A 17,714-nucleotide genomic window follows, 5' to 3' on the forward strand; every position below is an offset into this window, starting at 1 on the left:
CTTATTATCTTTGAGCAATCCTCTATATCTTACTCTTTGAGTGTCTTAAAGGAACATTAGACTGTGTTTATATGTGTGTGCATTTGTGGCATACATATATAGGGAGAGATGCTTTATATATATATATACATATGTATATATATATATATATATATATATCTGAGTAGTTCATGTTCTCATATCTGGTCTCATTTTAGGATAACCAAGACCAAAATAATGAAACTTCTCCAATGAACCCTGAAAATCAAGGTATTTATTTGTTTTGTGCTCATGAAAGATAATGAATATTTTTTGAAAAAAGAAGTCTTCTTGCCTAATAATAACTAGAATCTTATCTCATACCCTGTCCTCTAGCATAGAACCTTTTTCTAGAGATTCCATTAGAAAGCAAGTTTTCTGAATTCAGACCAAGATCACCAGGGTGGAATTTATGTGTAATTATGATGCCAAGTCTTGGAGCATTTCAATATTTTCCAAAAGCATCCAGACAGAGTCAGAGTGACAATTAAAATGCAGCTTAGAATGTTTTTTTAAAGAAAGAGTAGAAAAATACTATACATTAATTTATAACAAATTCTATTTCAATTAAAACACAATCCTCTTTCTAATCTATAACAATATTGTTCAAACAATATTATCTGGATCTTTTCTTTTTTGAGGGAGATTCCTGGGATGGGAAGAGGAGAAGGGGAAGTTTCCAGAACAGTGATTTTTTTATTGGTATTGGAACTCACTCCAATGATGTATATTGGTGACCTGTCTAGAACTTAGAGTGCCTTATGGTATAATATGTAATAATATTTGAACTCATGTCTTTCCAATCCCATATATGATATTTGAATCATGCCCAACAAATTCTCATTGTGGAATTCATTGAGTTTGAGCTTGTTTGCTAAGATTGTATTTCTATTATTATAGCATTATTCACATGGCTACATGTTCTTTTGCATCTTACCATTTCTTATGAATCAGGTCTCCTTCAGTTTCAATATCCAGAGTATACCCACCAAACTAATCAATAAAAGAGCTTCTAAAACTGTTCTACCTAACCAAAGGACAGTGTCTGTTTATACTTGAAGAACATCCCACTTAGTTCTAGATACAAGTACTTTATTAGATTGCTAGTAGTGGGCATTTTAATATATTGTGATTTTCCATAAAAATAATTCCATAGGGCAAACTCAGGCATTAAGTTTGGCTAAATACTATTGTTGGAGGAGTTAGGTTCAAGAGACAGCTTTGATATTCCCCAGCTGTGTGACCATTGGCAATTTATTTATTCTCTACAAGCCTCAATTTTCTCATCAATAATTGTGAAGGGAAAAGTATATATATATGTATTTATCACTTTAAAAACCCCACCTGGATGCTCCTATAAAGCACTTTTTAAACATTAAAAACCATATAAATGTCAGCTATTCTGATACCTCATTGGGATTTGGATATGGCTGAGCCTTAGTGCCTTAGGCAACTAAGACATTAAATTGTCAAAGACTATGTTGGCCAAGTGCCCATGTACAGGTGGTACAACACTAGATGATCTCAGTGACTTTGCTTGGTCAATTATTTACATTTAAGGAAAGAGTATGGCTAGACCACCAAAAGTAGCAAGTGTAGAGAATCCATGCCATGAAAGCCCCTGGTTCTCCTTGGATCTTCCCTCATATGTAAGATTTTCTCTATGCTATCTCAGTGTGTCAGTCTTGAAGTGTTATATAAAAATAAATTGTTATTGTTATGGTCCCAAGTGCTTTCTTCTTAATACTTCTATAATATAGAGAGCAAAAAAATGTCATCTTTAATTTAGGAATGGAAAATCAGAGGCTGAGAGAATAGAAAGGAACTGACAATGAATCACAAAGTGCCTGAACCAGGGTTCAAATCCAAATCTCCTGATATTAGGCCCAGTGGTTTTCCCATGATATTATCTTACCAGGGATGGAACAAGGGCATGGCTTCATATAATATTTTATTGATCAGATGATATCTGGAGTACTGTATCCAGTTTTATAAGCCATGTTTTGAAAAGAGCATTGAAAAGTTAAGTGTGATTAGAAAAGAATGACCAGAATGGTGATCACAAGACCCAAGTCAGGAAAATATGGGTTCAAATCCTGCCTGTGATACTTATTATCTATATGGTCATGGGCAAATCACTTAGCCCCTGAGTCTCAGTTTCCTTGTCTGTTAAATGTTTTATACTTCCTATAGCACCTACCTCACAAAGGTACTATGATGCTAAAATAAGATAATATATGTAATATACTTGGGTTTCTTCAAATGCAATGCAATTAACACCAATAATAAATCATGTAATGGGATAAATTATTGGTAATGCATAGTCTGGAGATGCAAAGCTATAGGGTAAACATAATTCCATAAAAATATTATCAATATCTGTCATATCTAATCAGGGTTACCTATCATCATAGAATTCCAATTTTGGAAAGGACCTGAGAGATGACCTAGGTTAATCAGTATCCCTGAGAAGTGGCTAGCCAGCATTTTCTTAAGTACTTTAGTCAAGGCTTGCTTACTACCTGCTGAGGCAGCCCATTCCATCTGGGGAGATCTCTGATTGTTCGGAAGTTCTCCTGACATAAAACTTCTTTGCACTATCCATTCATTGTACCCGGCTATGCCCTCACTGGAGAAGAAGAATATATCTGATTCCCTTTCCACATGACAGCTTTTCAAATACTGGATGACAGCTATTTTCTTACTCCTGTGTTTTCTCTTATCCCAGCTAAATCTCAGTTCCTTAACCCATTCCTCACATTGCATGGTTTTAAGGCCTTTGTTAACATTACTTTCCTTTGAAACTCTCCAATTTATCAATGAAATTTTCTAAAATGTGGTGAGCAGATTTTGTGATTTGATGTCGAACTGAATGCCCTCCAAGTTTTCTTCCAATCCTCAAAAGACAGAATTTATTTTTGGCCACAGAAAACTTATTATGGTATCATAGAGTTGAGGTCAGTATATGTGGATTGATTTATCAGTCTATACGTATGATCTCACAGGGCATTGAATTATTTTTAAAGAGAAGTAACATCATTGACATTTATATAATATTTCTTTAAAGTTTAGAAAACACTTTACATTCATTTGAACTCATTTGAGTATTAAAACAACTCTGTAAACTAAGCTAGATGATGTTATTTTAATAGATGGGAAAACTAAAGTTAATAAAGGTTAAATGACTTAACCAAGGTCCCAGAGCTAGGAAGTATCTAAAACTAAATTTGGACTCAAATTATCTTCTTAGGTTCTTCCAGTTATTCCACTCTATCCACTCTGCCACATTATACAGCCCTTGCCCCATGCTGTTTCATAGTAATCTCTCTCTCTCTCTCTCTCTCTCTCTCTCTCTCTCTCTCTCTCTCTCTCTCTCTCTCTCTCTCTCTCTCTCTCTCTTTCTCTGTGTGTGTGTGTGTTTCTCTCTCTCTTTCTCTCTCTTCACCTCCCCCTTTCTCCTCTCTCCCTCTCTCCCTCCCTTAACCCCTCTGTCTCTGTCAGATTTAATATTATATATAAATTATACATAAACATTTCTGTTTGCCTTAGCTTGCTCAACTTTAAATGGGGATAATAATAGCACCCACCTTGCTGGCTTGTTGGGATAATCAAGTTAGAGAATATGTGTAAGATAACTTACAAATAATAGGAGCTATGTAAGTGCTAACTTATAATAACAGCAACAATAATAAATGCAGTATTGAAAGTGCCCATGTTTTAACTTTCATAACATATTAGTTACTTTGATTCCATTTAGCTCAAGTAAAAAACATATTTTTTTGAGTTATCCATATTGTTTTATATATATATATATGTATATATAGTGGAAATATTAAACACACAATTGCTACCCAAATGAGATTTAAAGATAATTAAGATATGTATAACAAAATTAAAATATAACAAAATATAAATAATATTAACATGTGATTTTATGTCATTATGTGCCTATAGGGGCCTTACATACACTTTAATGGATTTCATTTCTATTTGAGTTTTCAATCACTGTTCTAGACTATCCAGATGAATATTATATCTCTCTAGCTTATTTTCAGTCAGAGAATTGGGCAGGTCATCTTGCTTCCTCTGAAATTGTGCTTTCCCTTCTCATGATGCAGATGACTTCATGTCAAATGGAGATGAAGAGAGAGATGAGACGGGAAACTGTAACCAGTTGACATTCTTCCCTGCCTTGCATGAAAGTCTTCACTCAGAAGATTTCTTGGAACTGTGTGGGGAGAGAAAAGTTATTTTGCAGGAGCTGGTGGACAAAGAAAAGGTACTCCTTTTGGTGGATTAGAATCAGCCTTCTAGGAAGGCAACCAGCAATCTTGTCAGTTGGAGAATTAGCTTTGGTACTGAAGTTCACTGTTGGACTCCATTAGTAGGACTGCAGAAAAATTAGACTAGTCAATTAATGTTGAAATCAACAGAATAATCTGTTTGATTTTTTTTAAAGGTTACATGGCTCAGCTGAGGGAAAGTGAGGCAGAGTAATTGAGGTAAAGGGACTAGAATAGGCCAACAAGCTCTTCTAATTGGGATTGGGGCTGATATCTCTAAACCAGGGCAGTCCCATTATTTACATCACACAAAAGCCATAATTAATACCTATAAAGCAGAACTGGGGAAGGGAAATGAGAGGGATGTGAATAGAGATATCCCCAGGAAGCTTCAGATGTGAAGATCTCCAAATTGTTACAGGAGTAAAGAGGTACCCAGTGAACTTCACTCCTAGGTACATTGCTCAAGAGGACTTCAGCAAGTCCATGTTCAGACTTGTGACATAGGCTGGCACTATAGAAAAAGTGTCAGGCTGAAGAGTATGTGGAACTGATCTCCTCATCGGGGAAGGGGCCCCAGAAAAGTGGAATCTTGAGGAGGGGAAGATTCTGGCTGGAAGAGCAGTTGGTCTTGTTCTAGAGAAGCCAAAGTGAGATGGTGGAATAAGACTTTCTCCTGAGGGTTACTTACTTTATCGTGCTTGTGACTGGAAATCTACCCACACACACACACACACACACACTTTTCCCAATTGAAAAAGATTATTGAAGGAAAAACCTGATAAAAGGCATTTTGAATCTCTATCAGAATTTCCCTCAGCTTCTGTTGCCCTGGGTCTGAAATGTGGCCAAGGGGCCAAACCCAGGGTCAGCCAACCTGACTTTCTCTCAGAAGACTTAGGCTGCCAAAGCCTGAATTCCCCCAAACTTGAGGAGGGAGGGGAAAAGGGTTTTAGATAGAGAAAGGGAACCCCTTTTACCATTTTCCTAAACCAGGGATTGTGGGTTTGAGTCCCATCTGGGGTGCCAGTTGTAATGAAAGGATAAGTCTTTCAGTATTATGAGAGAGATAAAGAGTGGAGACCTCTCTTCTCAAAGTGGGGTTCAAGGGAGACAGCAGATGTAATGGAGAAAATGTTTGGGATGGTAAAAGGAACAGGGTCTAGGAGAGGATAGATAATGTTTAGGGTTGGCTAAGAGAGAGGAGAGAGGGTTTGAAGATTTTCCCCCTTCTGTCTTCCTTCCTTAGATATGGGTGCTCTCCCAGATTTGCTCTTGTCCCTCTTGTTCCCTCTCCAGTACTTGAGACCAAAAGGTCTCCCCTTGATCTGTTCGCTCACATTTGATTCATAGCTTGGGGATAAGATAACTATTTTAATTAATTAAATCAATTAAATTAAGTCAATTAAATCAGGGTGATGCAAAGGAATAACTGGCAGAGGAAAGAATGGGAAAGGAAAATGGGGAAAAGGGGGTCCCTTTCTCTATCTAAAAACCTTTTCCCCTCCCTCCTCAAGTTTCGGGGGAACTCGGGCTTTGGCAGCAATAGTCTTTTTCAATTGGGAAATGTTAGGGGGAAAGATTTCCAGTCACAAGCAGGAAAAAGTGAGTAAACTTCAGGAGAAAGCCTTATTCCACCTTCTCACTTTGGCTTCTCTAGACTGAGAGACCAACTGCTCTTCCAGCCAGAATCTTCCCCTCCTCAAGATTCCACTTTTCTGGGGCCCCTTCCCCGACAAAGAGATCAGTTCCACACACTCTTCAGCCTGGCATTTTTTCTTTAGTGCCAGCCTCTGTCACAGGCTTACGGCTGAGCTCAGGGGTCATGGCTAGTCTGAAATCAGAAGGGTTCAGGTATTTTGTAGATAATGTAAGGGTCCTATCTGAATGAATGTGATTGGTTCCTACAACCATCCCCCCAATAATGTAATAGGCAAACAAATACCAATCAGCAAGGAAACTTGAGGTTTCTAGTTTAGAATCCTCATAACCTAGAAATTTAATCAATCAGTCATCAAGTAATAATTAAACACCTACCATGGGCCCCATTTTAGGGGTAGTATCAAAAAGGCATAGTAGGAATAAGGGAGATTTAAGGAAGAGGCGAGGGCATGGATAAGGAATAAATAATCTTTTCAACAGGAAAACAGGAATTTCATTCTGCATTATGATATTCATCTGGAAAGTTATATAACTTATTACATTCACTCCAGTGTAAAAACTGAACTAGGAGATGTAGTAGTAGCATATGTGAAGGGTCATTAAGCTATGAGAACTTATCTCACCCTCTGCCTTTTCCAGTTTTTCTCTGTCTAAATCAGGGGTTCTTAACCTGAGCTCTGTGAATAGACTTCAAGGGATCCAGGGGCTTCGATTAGAAAAAAAAATTCATGTCACTAAACTCTTGCAATTTAGCCAATCACCCTGACTTTTGACTTTCCATTTGACTTTAATGGACTTACAGTAACTACCTCATTTCAGTACATGCACAAATCAGGACATCAGTCCTTGATATCATTGGTCCTCTTTGAAATAAAGGTTGAACAATAATAATAGCTGAAATGCAGCACTGATCAGCATCTTTGTCCTGAACACTGTGACTTCCTTTTTTATATGTAAATTAGGTAGCACAGTAGATAGATTGCTTCTTCCTAGAGTTTAGAAGACCTGAGTTCAAATCCTACTTCAGATACTTTTTACCTATGCAATTCTCTCTGTCTCAGTTTATTTATCTAAAAAATGGAGAAAATAATCACACTTTATATGGTTGTTGTGAATTTTTGCATATTTCATATGTGGTAATAGAGCATCTCATATGATAAGTCACAATATATTATCAAATTAAACACTGTATGAAGTGCTTTGAAAACCTTAATGTGCTATAGAAATATTAGCTCTGATCAAGCAGGAGTGTGGTCCAGTGAATAGAATGCCAGTTCTGTAGTTCGGGGGACTCATCTCCTTAAATTCAAATCTGGTCTTTGATATTTACTGTGTGACCCTAAGCAAATTACTTAACCTTGTTTGCCTCAGTTTACTCACCTGTAAAATGAGCTGGAGAAGGAAATGGCAAACAACTACAGTATCTTTACCAAGAAAATTCCAAATGGGGTCACAGAGTCAGATATGACTGAAATGACTAAACAATAATAACAAAGTATTAACAGACTTTCTTAAAAATTACTTTTTTTTAATTGGCATTTGTTTTCCATATCACCCAAATTTCTCCCAGTGTCCCTCCCCCTTCACTCTCTCAGAGAGTCACATTATATAACATATAATATAACAGGGTTTTCTTGGAACCAGTCACTCTCACCCAATGACTATCCATAGTATCATTATCAAGTAGCCTTTTATACAATGAAGGGGCTAAGTAGTAGTAAGAGCAGTTGTTATTGTTGTTAAGAATCCACTTTCTCTGGCATTTTAATAAATTATATTCCTGAGTTATTTTTCTGATGTCTCCAGCAGAGTAACATTTGTCTCGGGAGTCTCCTTAGGTAAGAGAGAATGCCACAGTACGCCTGATTGCTCCCAGCTCTGGATAGGACCATGTACAGATGTGGGTGTCTGTCTCATACTTAAACATCAGGCTTTCTATCTAACTCCACAGGAAGCCCTAGGAAACACCAGCTACTTTAAACTGGCAGTGTTGATTGTACCACATTTTTGACAGAAGCATTTAAAAAGGCAGCAGGGGGTAACATTCACTGTCCTGTATTCACTGAATATGGATGCTGTGAGCCTGCATAATCAAAGCTGCCTCCTGCATGATTTGTATTTAAGAGCCACCCTGGAACTGGATTACCTACTCTGCTTGGTGGAACAGAAGCCCAGTCACGTTAGTTACACAGTGAAAAGAAATTGAAATGATTTTCTTGTCATGAATTGGGGATTTTGATTTGGGCCACTATCTGTTCCTTATTCTCGATGCTGCCTCCTCCACTTCTGCCTTTCCACAGTAAGCACAGCTAAGGTCTGGTTAGTGGGAATAATGAACTCCCCTCCAGTGATCCCATTTTTGAAATCCACACTGCCCATCTCCGCTTAAAGGGAACCAATGGCCATATTTTACATTGTTATAACTATGAATAATGCAAATTTGAATACATACATGTAAACCCCTAAGTCTGGAATGCAGTTCCTTCCTTGACTGTGCCTTAGAAAATAAACTCCTTGTGAGCAGAGATTGTTCCAATTCTTGCCTATGAACCCTCAGTGCCTATCACAATGCTTACCAGCCATTCAGGTAAAAAGCATTTGTTATGCTTCTAGTATGGCACATAGTAGGCACTTAAGAAATGTTTGTTTCCTTCTTCCCTCTTTCCCCATCGCCATTTACTTATTTGTGTTCATACTTTATCCCCGAAGGAGAATGGAACCACCTTGAGGACAGAGACCCCTCTAGAACCTAGCACAATGATCTGCACATAGTAGGAACTTAATAAAAGCTATATTAAATTGAACTGAGTTTTCATGAAATTCACTCTCGAAAATATACTTACACAAAGAGATGTGACAATTAATGGTCAAACTAGTGTTCTGGGCTTTAGTGGAAAGAGACCTGGATTTTTTTTTTGAGACCTGGATTTTAAAGCATCATTGATTAATAAAATTAATTATCCCAAGGCATAGAGGTTTTTTTTTTTAACATATCAGATAATTTATTTATAAACTACTGTGTGTGTCTGAACCTGAAAGTTGGAAGAGATTAAAATTCCTTTCACCTCTAAACTTATGCCAAGAAGATAGTCATAAACCTAAACATGCTTTGATGATAATCAGGAAGATAGGGTACCTTGAAACCATACCATATGGCAAATGCCTGCCATATAGTAAGTATTTAATACATATTTATTGGATTGGATTGGAAGAACTGGAAATATTTAGCCTTGAGAGAGGTAGAATTGAGGGGTGAGAAAGCATGATAATTGTCAAGTAATTCAAAGGATGTCTTGTGGAAAAAGAATTTCGATTTTTTCTGGTTAGAGTAGGGGTGGTGTAAGGTGGAAGAGGAGGTTAAAAAAAGCCAGAAGCAATGAATGGAAATTACATAGACACAAATTTGGATTTGATGCCAGGGAAGAACATTATTTTTAAACTACCCAAGGAAGTGGCTAGACACCCTCTTATTGCATATATTCAGAAAAAAAAAAACTAGATGTTAGGTACATTGTAGAGGGAATTCTAGGGGAGGGAGGGCATGTATTAAACTAGAAGGTCAACAGGGTGCCTTCAAACTCTCAGGTTCTATAATTTCCGTGCAATAATGTGAAAATGAGTTATTTGATAGTCAAGAAATCTTAAGTCTCATGGTGATTTTTTGTTATCATTGTTGATATGGAGGATACTTTTATAAGTCATTCTGGAAGAATAGCTGCTTCTGTCAAATGACTGGCACTACCACTCAATAGTAAATAACAATAGGCAACATTAGAAAAAGAAGGGTGATGGTGCAGCCATTGATGATAGCCTGAATAAGTATCCCCAGGCTGTTTAAGTTTCTAGGAACTTGGAAATTAAATGCCGTGACTGATTCATTGACTGACTGGTTGTATATCCATGAATAACTAAAGGAAGATCATATCTGGATACTTCTTTACCTGGTTAGGATCATTCACTTACCAGGCATTTGCTAAATATCTAATAAACACACACACACACACACACACACACACACATATTGCAGCCTGTAGACAGGTGTATGTGTGTGTGTGAGAGAGAGAGAGAATGTAGCCCTATCATGGAGGCTATGGATATAAAGAAAAAATAGTCCCTTTCCAAGGAACTTAACTATATTCTCTTGAAAATAAAATCTATGCATGCAAGTGAATATAAATATAAGTAAAAGATATACAGATTTAACTTCTAGGGGTTAAGCTAGCAGATGTAATAATTATGAAAGATGCCATGTAAGAAGTGACACTTGAACTGACCCTTGAATAAAGATATAGATTTCCAAGAGATGGAAGTTAAAAGAAAGTGCATTGCAGTCTTGGAATACTGGTATGGAACAAGGCACGGGGATAGGCTATGAGATGTTGTTTATGAACAACAGCAAATAGACTATCTTGGCTGAAAGATAGATACTTTACAGCCTACTGTTAACCATACAGTACTAAATGCTGGGGAAATTTTATCATAAGAATTATTGGCTGAGTTTTCTATTGCTGTTGTTTCTTTGACATACCTACTAATCACCATAGTAGCCAGATTTCAAGTTTTATCTGGATATTTTTTCTTTCTTTTATAATTTAGAGTAAAATTGCTTAATCAGGTTAAGACTTCTATCAAACCTATTCTTCCCAGTTCTTGGGATATCCTCCATCCATTGCCAGGATTCAATCTTTCTGATATTCTAACCCAGCCTCCATATAAAGACAGATCTCTTTCTTTGCCACCAGTGATTATCCCCAACTTCTGTTTCTTATATATTCATTTCTCTTTTTGAAATTACAAACTTCAAAGGGAAGAAGAGATAAAAACATTATACATGACCTGATATACTTTAATTTTCAATCTTAATTTCAAAATCACTGGAGATACAAATCCAGTTTCTTTTAGTTTTATTGTTTCCTTCCTCTATAAATGAACAGAAATAGATAGCAAACTATAGGCTTGACAAATCCTGGTAAATTCTTTATCACATCTCATTCAATGATCAATGGTCTGTATGATACTGTAGTAGAAACTAGGGCTATAGAGAAAAAATCAAAATAATACCTTCAATCACAAAGTTTACATGCCACTGGATTATTTCCAGTCTTTTGCTTCAATGAATCTTCCTTCTTGTTCTTTGGAACATGAGATGCTGCTGTTTTTCAAAAGACTTCTATTTATCTTCTGTGGATATATAATCTCATACATGGGGTTTCTTCTTTCTTTTATCTTCAATGTCATGTTTTTTTTTCTAATTATTATCCATTGGACAATATAGTAAATTAAGAAAGCACTGATTTCCCTCCTTATCAGAATTTTTTTTTTGTTTGGTTGTTTTTTTCTTGTTTTGTTGCCATCTTGAAATACTGGCATAATGGATTTAAAATATGGGGCTCAGAATTAGGAAGACCTGGGTATTTTCCCAAAATATTTATCATTATGTCCTGAAACCTTGCTTTTCCTCTGCAAAGATAATGACAGGTTACACAAAAAAAATTAGTTTATTTTTCTAATCCTTATCATGGTTTAGAAAAAAGGTACAAGCTATGAACTTGAGAAAGGCAGTGGTTCAAATTCATTTCCTTTGTCTGAGAATTGTAACTCTAGTTGCCTTGAGCAATACCTGGGAAAGTAATTATTCAATTACTGTATGCCACCTTTGCTTCATTGATTAATGATTCCAGTAAGCAGCAGACTCATTTCACTGCAAAACTGTTCAATTTTGACATAAGGAGAGGTTTATTTAATATATGTTAATTGTGAGCCTTTGTCAGCAGGCTGGCTGGTGCCTCATTATCATGGCACTTAACAGCAGCCTCAGTTGTGATGAGTTGGTCCTATTGAGCCTCCATTGCAAGTCTTCTTGGAAATTTGTATGTCCACTCTACAAAATGGGCTTCTGGCTTAAAGCCATACTCAACAACTCAGTCCAGGGATTTTATTACATGTATATTGTTTCTTTAACTCTTTGATATTATAATATTAAATACTTTTATTTCCCTGCAAAAAAAAGTGAATTTAAAAAACGCAGATACATTTTGATGGTGATATTATACTTCTGAGAGATCTATTCTGTCTTATATCTGGTGAGCTGTGGCAGGGATCAATAACTTCTATATCTCCCAACTCTACAGAAGTTGGAAAAAACAAGAAGAAACATCATAGAATGTTTGAATGGAAGGGACCTCAGAGATTGTCTAATATTAACTATAGCTATTTATATAGCACTTTAAGGTTTTCAAAGTTAAAAGAAAAGAAAGAAAAGAAAAGAAGACCATTCATCTCTTTTGATCTGCAGGTAGTACTCTACCTTCCCATTTTAGCATATGAAGAAACTAAGGTAGATTAAGGTTAAGTGACTTACTCAGGGTCATACATCTAGTATTTGAGGTCTAATTTGAACTCAAGTCTTCCTAACTGCTGTTCTTACACTCTACTCTATGCCACCTAGTTATTTAGCTAATCTCCTCAATGACTGATAGATTCACTCCCTTGAATTTACACAATAATGTCTCTGAAACAGCCAGGATTAGGAATTTGGGATGTTATCAGTTCTGTTTTGTTACTATCAGTCCAAGACTGGCCCCATAGTCTTACCATGGCCTTTACTAAGAGCAAAAAAGTTATGCCAACATCCCAATCAGGTGAATTTTATCTTGGAAGTGTTTCTTTGAACATAATAATAAGAGCATGACCTCTGTTGGCTTCAAAGTGTTTTGAAGAGTCCCATCACTAGAAAAGGTCTTTAATTCAAGATTGGATAACCATTAATTGGGCATAACATAGATTGGAGATATTCATATTTTTAGTATAGTCTAAACTAAAGGAACTCTGAAGATTCTTCTAGAATCTTCTAGAATCTCAAATTCTCTATTTCTCTGAACTCATAGAGCAACTCATTCAAAACTCATATTGAGTTTATCTACATATAATCATAGTTTACCTCACATATTTTTAGTTTTGGGAGTCGCTACAATAAGATTAAAGGTGATCATATGAAGTCTGGCACCCATATGGTGAAGCTGCCTCAGTCAAGAGGCCACTAGGCTGTCTAAATAGGGGAGACTTTGTCTAGGTTGGAAACATAAAGGGTCAAAGCTTTAGTGACAATCATCAATGGGGTGAGGCCCAGGAGTAGCTGTTGTCCTTCCAGTCTGAGTGAGTTCAAGAGACCTTCTCTCAAAAATAATTATAACGATGAAAGCAGCTCACTTCCTCTTACACAAGTCATAGTACCCATTCCACAATGGGTACTCAAAAGTAGAAGTCCCATAGTCAAGGCTCTGGAGGCCATTGTATTTTGTAGCTAGAATGCATGTAGATACAATGGCTTATTCAATTCAACAGACATTTATAAAGTATCAACTATGTATATGTAACTGTGCTAGATAACATGATGACAAACAGTCCTTATCTTTAAGGAACTTACATTCTCCTGGATACATGTGATTGTTCTTATTTATGTTTATTCTGCTCTTTCCCTATGAATGATTTTAAGAGAACTAGATTAAATATTACATGATTCTGGTCCTTCCTAGGATGATTTCTAACTTCCTGAAACTGTTTCCATCTCATCATATTTATAATACATACTTCTTGTAAACACATCATTTTCTTTTAGTTTTCTTGCTCCACCTACCTGCTCCAGGTTTGAAACAAAGAGAGTTAACATTTGTATCGAGTGTATCATGCTTTTAGTTTTTCAAAGCTCTTGATATATTACCTCATTTGGTCTTCCCAACATCTTTTTGAGTTTGGTGCTGCTATCATTCCAAATGCATAGGCGAGGAAATAGAGACTCTGAGAATAGGGGGTTTATCCCCATTTACACATGAAGAAACTAAGGCAGACAACTAGTTAGTGTTTTAAGGTCACACAATTAGTGTTTTAAGTAGGATCTAAATTCATTTCTTCCTGGCTCTGAGTCCAGTATTCCATCCATAGCATCTCCTAACTCTATCATAAAATATATCCAGGTACTGAAATGAAGGAAAAAAGACAACATACCTAACTATGGAAATTAAATGTTAGACTCAGGAAACCATCATCGTTCAGAAAGGTTTAATGATGGTCCCTTCTTAAGGAATCTATGAGAGGTTGTGTTTGGTGGACTCTGTAGGACTCCAAACACAGATCTCTTGAAGAATAGTTTGCATGCATATAATGACAACAACAGCAAAAAAATTCAGAATTATATAGAAATTAGGACCATATGCTCATGGGACCATCGGCTGAGAATTAGAGTGGAATTTAGAGATCTTCTAGTCCATTGCTCTCTTTTTAGAGTTGAGTAAACTGAGTCCAAGGTTAAACTGAATCCTTATATACTACTGATGTAGTCAATGACAGAGCTGACTTTTGACTCTAAATAATTCACCAAACCTCTCTTATCCTTAATTTCCTCGACTGTAAAATGGGGATGATATCTGTCTCACACAGTTGCGAGAATTCATGAAGCCGCAGTATATGAAGTAATTTGTAAACCATGAAAGATTATATCAATGTGAGCCATTATTATTATCTTAAAATATTTCACTTTTAAGACCAAACATTCACACCCCTTAAAAAGATCAATAGACTTATGGCAAGAAGGAGATCTTTAATATGAATAGCCTGGAGAGAAATTCATTCTAGATGCTATTTAAATGTAATAATAGGTATCTATTCACTTAGGTTCATGTTCCAGTTTTTAAAAATGCCTATCCTTCCCTAAAGGATCAATCTTTAAGCTATTATACTCCGTCTCACCAGACATCTTTCTTGTGGTTAGATTTAGATTGGTTGTTACTTAAGTCTCCCAAAAGGAAAGCTCTCAGAGTTTGGGTTTGGAAAAAAAAATCATTCAAAATCACATGACATGGAGTTCTTTGAAGGGTCTCATGCCAAAATACATGTACAAACATACATGACCTATATTTCAGGGCTGTGTAGCACCTACTGATTTTGATCACCTGATTTCCTACATGAGAGGGGCCTTACATTCCTTCTGAAATTTTCCTTGGCCAGCATTAGAGCACATAGATTTGACTCTTATTAAGATGAGCAAGATGTTTCATGTTTGAGCCTATGGTCCAAAGGGTAATTTTGACAACAAGATGCTCTGACAAAATGGGTTGGAAACACTGTCTGAGGACATTGACTATAGAAAACTAGGCTTCTGGGTATGTCACTACTTGGGTAGAGTCCTTACTTTGTTCCAAAGGGGGCAAATAAGTTTTGTGGTTAATATTTAATTGAATGGTGTGATTGGAAGACTTAGCTTATGTTTTTTCTCTAAACTTTGTCCCATCTTTCTCCAATACCATTTGCACTAATAGTTGGAAAATTTTATTAACACTGCTGCCTTCCTTTCATGTAGTCTAAAATGCTTCTACAGCATTATCTTCTCAAAAAAAAGTTCAAAAAGGTAAGGCAGAGGAATGGGTATTTTCTCTCATTTGGATTTAGAATAAACCCATTGGGGAAAGTTCTTTAGAGAATAGTTTGGCATGAGCTTGATCTTCAAATGACTAAAGTTTGCGTTCTCCTAGATCAGACATGAATCATATCATTTGAGATTAAAAGGATCTTAAAGAGATGATTTTGTCCAGAGATTCCTAAATTGGGTTTCACACTCACACACACACACACACATACACACACACACACACACACACACACACAATTAAACAACTATCTCATTTTATCCTCTCCACAATTCTAGGAATAAGTTTATATTTTTAGATATAGTTTTCAGATGAGAAAACTGAGACCACAGTTAAATGTCTTGCCCAGAGCCACACAGCTACTAAGTAGCTGAACCTGGATATAAACTCAGGTCTTTCTGACTGTAGGTGACAAATTTGTTTTTTGAAAATATTTTGATAACTATATTTCAATGTCATTGATTTCCTTTATTATCTGGTTTATTTTATTTATTCATTTAAAATAATTCTTTTGAGAAATAGTACATAAACTTCATCAGACCATCAAAAAGACTCATGACACACAAAAGTATCTATTGAGACTCCCTTATTTTTCATGGTTCAGAAATGAAATGATTTATGCAGGATTATACAATTAGTAAAGAGCAGTTAAGATTTGTCCTCTCTAAATACTGAAGCTTTGAATTGAGGAGACTCCGTGGTAACCTAACCCAAGTCATTTGCATAATTTTTTATCTTCCTTTTATAAAACTTTAAGCCTTTTTAAAGGCCGACATATATTTGTTAATCTCTTCCTCAGGGATAAGCAAATATTAGTTCTTAAATAAATATCATGAAGCCAGTCATTTGCAGGAGAAAATATCATGTTCTCTTTTTGTCTTCTACAAAATAAACCACATCCGAATTTTTTTAATTTTCCCTCATATGCTCAATAATGGAAATTTGCTTTGGGAGTGTGAGTAGGGGCCTCTTCCTCAGTTTTGAAGGATTATTCCATTGCTGTAGTTTAGGTGAGCCCCATGTTTGTGTGTGTGTGCACATAAGGTAATGTTTATTAACCTAGGAGTCCATGAATTTAAGAGACTTGTGAACTTGGAACGGAAAAAAATTATTTTTACCATCATCTAATTGAAATTTAATATTTCTTCCAATGATGACTGTGATCAATGAGCTATTAATCAAAGAAAGGGCTCATAGACTTCACCAGACTCTCAAAATACAAGACACAAACAAGATTAAGAATCCTTGATACAGGAAAAGACAAAGAGATACACCTACCAGGAGGAAAGGCAGAGAAATCTGCCTCCTGAATCTGTGAAAAGGACAGAGAAGTTCTTAGCAGAGTTCCCAGCTAGCCTCATCAATTTCCTTGAGGCATTCTGTATTCATTAATAGAGCTAATTCTGTTGCTAGAGTCTCATTCCTTAGCTACGTACTAATTTTATAAAAACTAAATATGCAATAATAAGAGTTATAAGAATATCCCACATGTATCTATCACCTCAACAAGCACATTTTTAATCCAACCTTATAAGATATATAGTATAACTTATTATTTTTGTTTCACAGACAAGAAATTTGATGTTCAGAAAGATATTATAGGTCAGATGAAGGGAGGAGAATGGAAAAACCATTTATATAGTGCCTACTATGTGCCAGACACTTAGCTAAACACTGTACACATATCTTCTCTAATCCTCACAAAACCCCTAGGAAATAGGTGGTATTATTATTCCCATTTTACAACTGAGGAAACTGGAGAAAACAGAGGTTAAAGTACTTGTCCAGGGTCACATAGATAGCATCCAAAGCTTGATATAATAATAACAATTATAATAACTAATATTTATGTAGCACTTACTATGTGCCAAGCTTTGCTAAGTGTTTTATAATAATTAACTAATTTGATCTTCACAAACAAGATAGGTATTATTATTATTCCCTATTTTACACATAAGGAAACTGAAGCAAGCAGAAGTAAATGACTCACACAGGGTCACACAGCTAGGCATTGTCTGAGGCTGGATTTGAACTCAGGAAGATGAGTCTTCTTGTCTTCAGACCCAGTGCCCTGTACACTTTGTTGTCCCCTAGCTGCCCATGTCTTTGGACTCTAAATTGAGTGTGTTTTCATGTATGTATTAAATGTTAAGGGAGATAAAAAAGCCTAAGACAACAGCATAAGGAAAACACAATCTTGTTATGCAGGAATATCATATAACACGTGAAAATTTAAGTAAAAGCAAGCAGTATGTGGTTAATTATCATTCAAGTGAGAGTAGTTTCTACCCTAATCAGGTATCAGGAACCTCTCCAACTCCAACCCTAG

General features: G+C 36.0%; 1 protein-coding gene across 2 annotated transcripts in view; it reads left to right on the plus strand.

Moving 5' to 3' along the window:
* Nucleotides 1-17,714, plus strand: part of WDFY4 (WDFY family member 4) — a 371,719-nt gene that overhangs the window by 221,348 nt on the left and 132,657 nt on the right. For both annotated transcript variants that reach the window (XM_056800705.1, XM_007478602.3), the window contains exons 42-43: nucleotides 198-249; nucleotides 4,137-4,297. In XM_056800705.1, the coding sequence (XP_056656683.1) occupies nucleotides 198-249; nucleotides 4,137-4,297 (213 nt within the window). The remainder of the gene's footprint in view (nucleotides 1-197; nucleotides 250-4,136; nucleotides 4,298-17,714) is intronic.

The sequence above is a fragment of the Monodelphis domestica genome, chromosome 1 (genome assembly GCF_027887165.1).
Source record: "Monodelphis domestica isolate mMonDom1 chromosome 1, mMonDom1.pri, whole genome shotgun sequence".
Lineage (NCBI taxonomy): Eukaryota > Metazoa > Chordata > Mammalia > Didelphimorphia > Didelphidae > Monodelphis > Monodelphis domestica.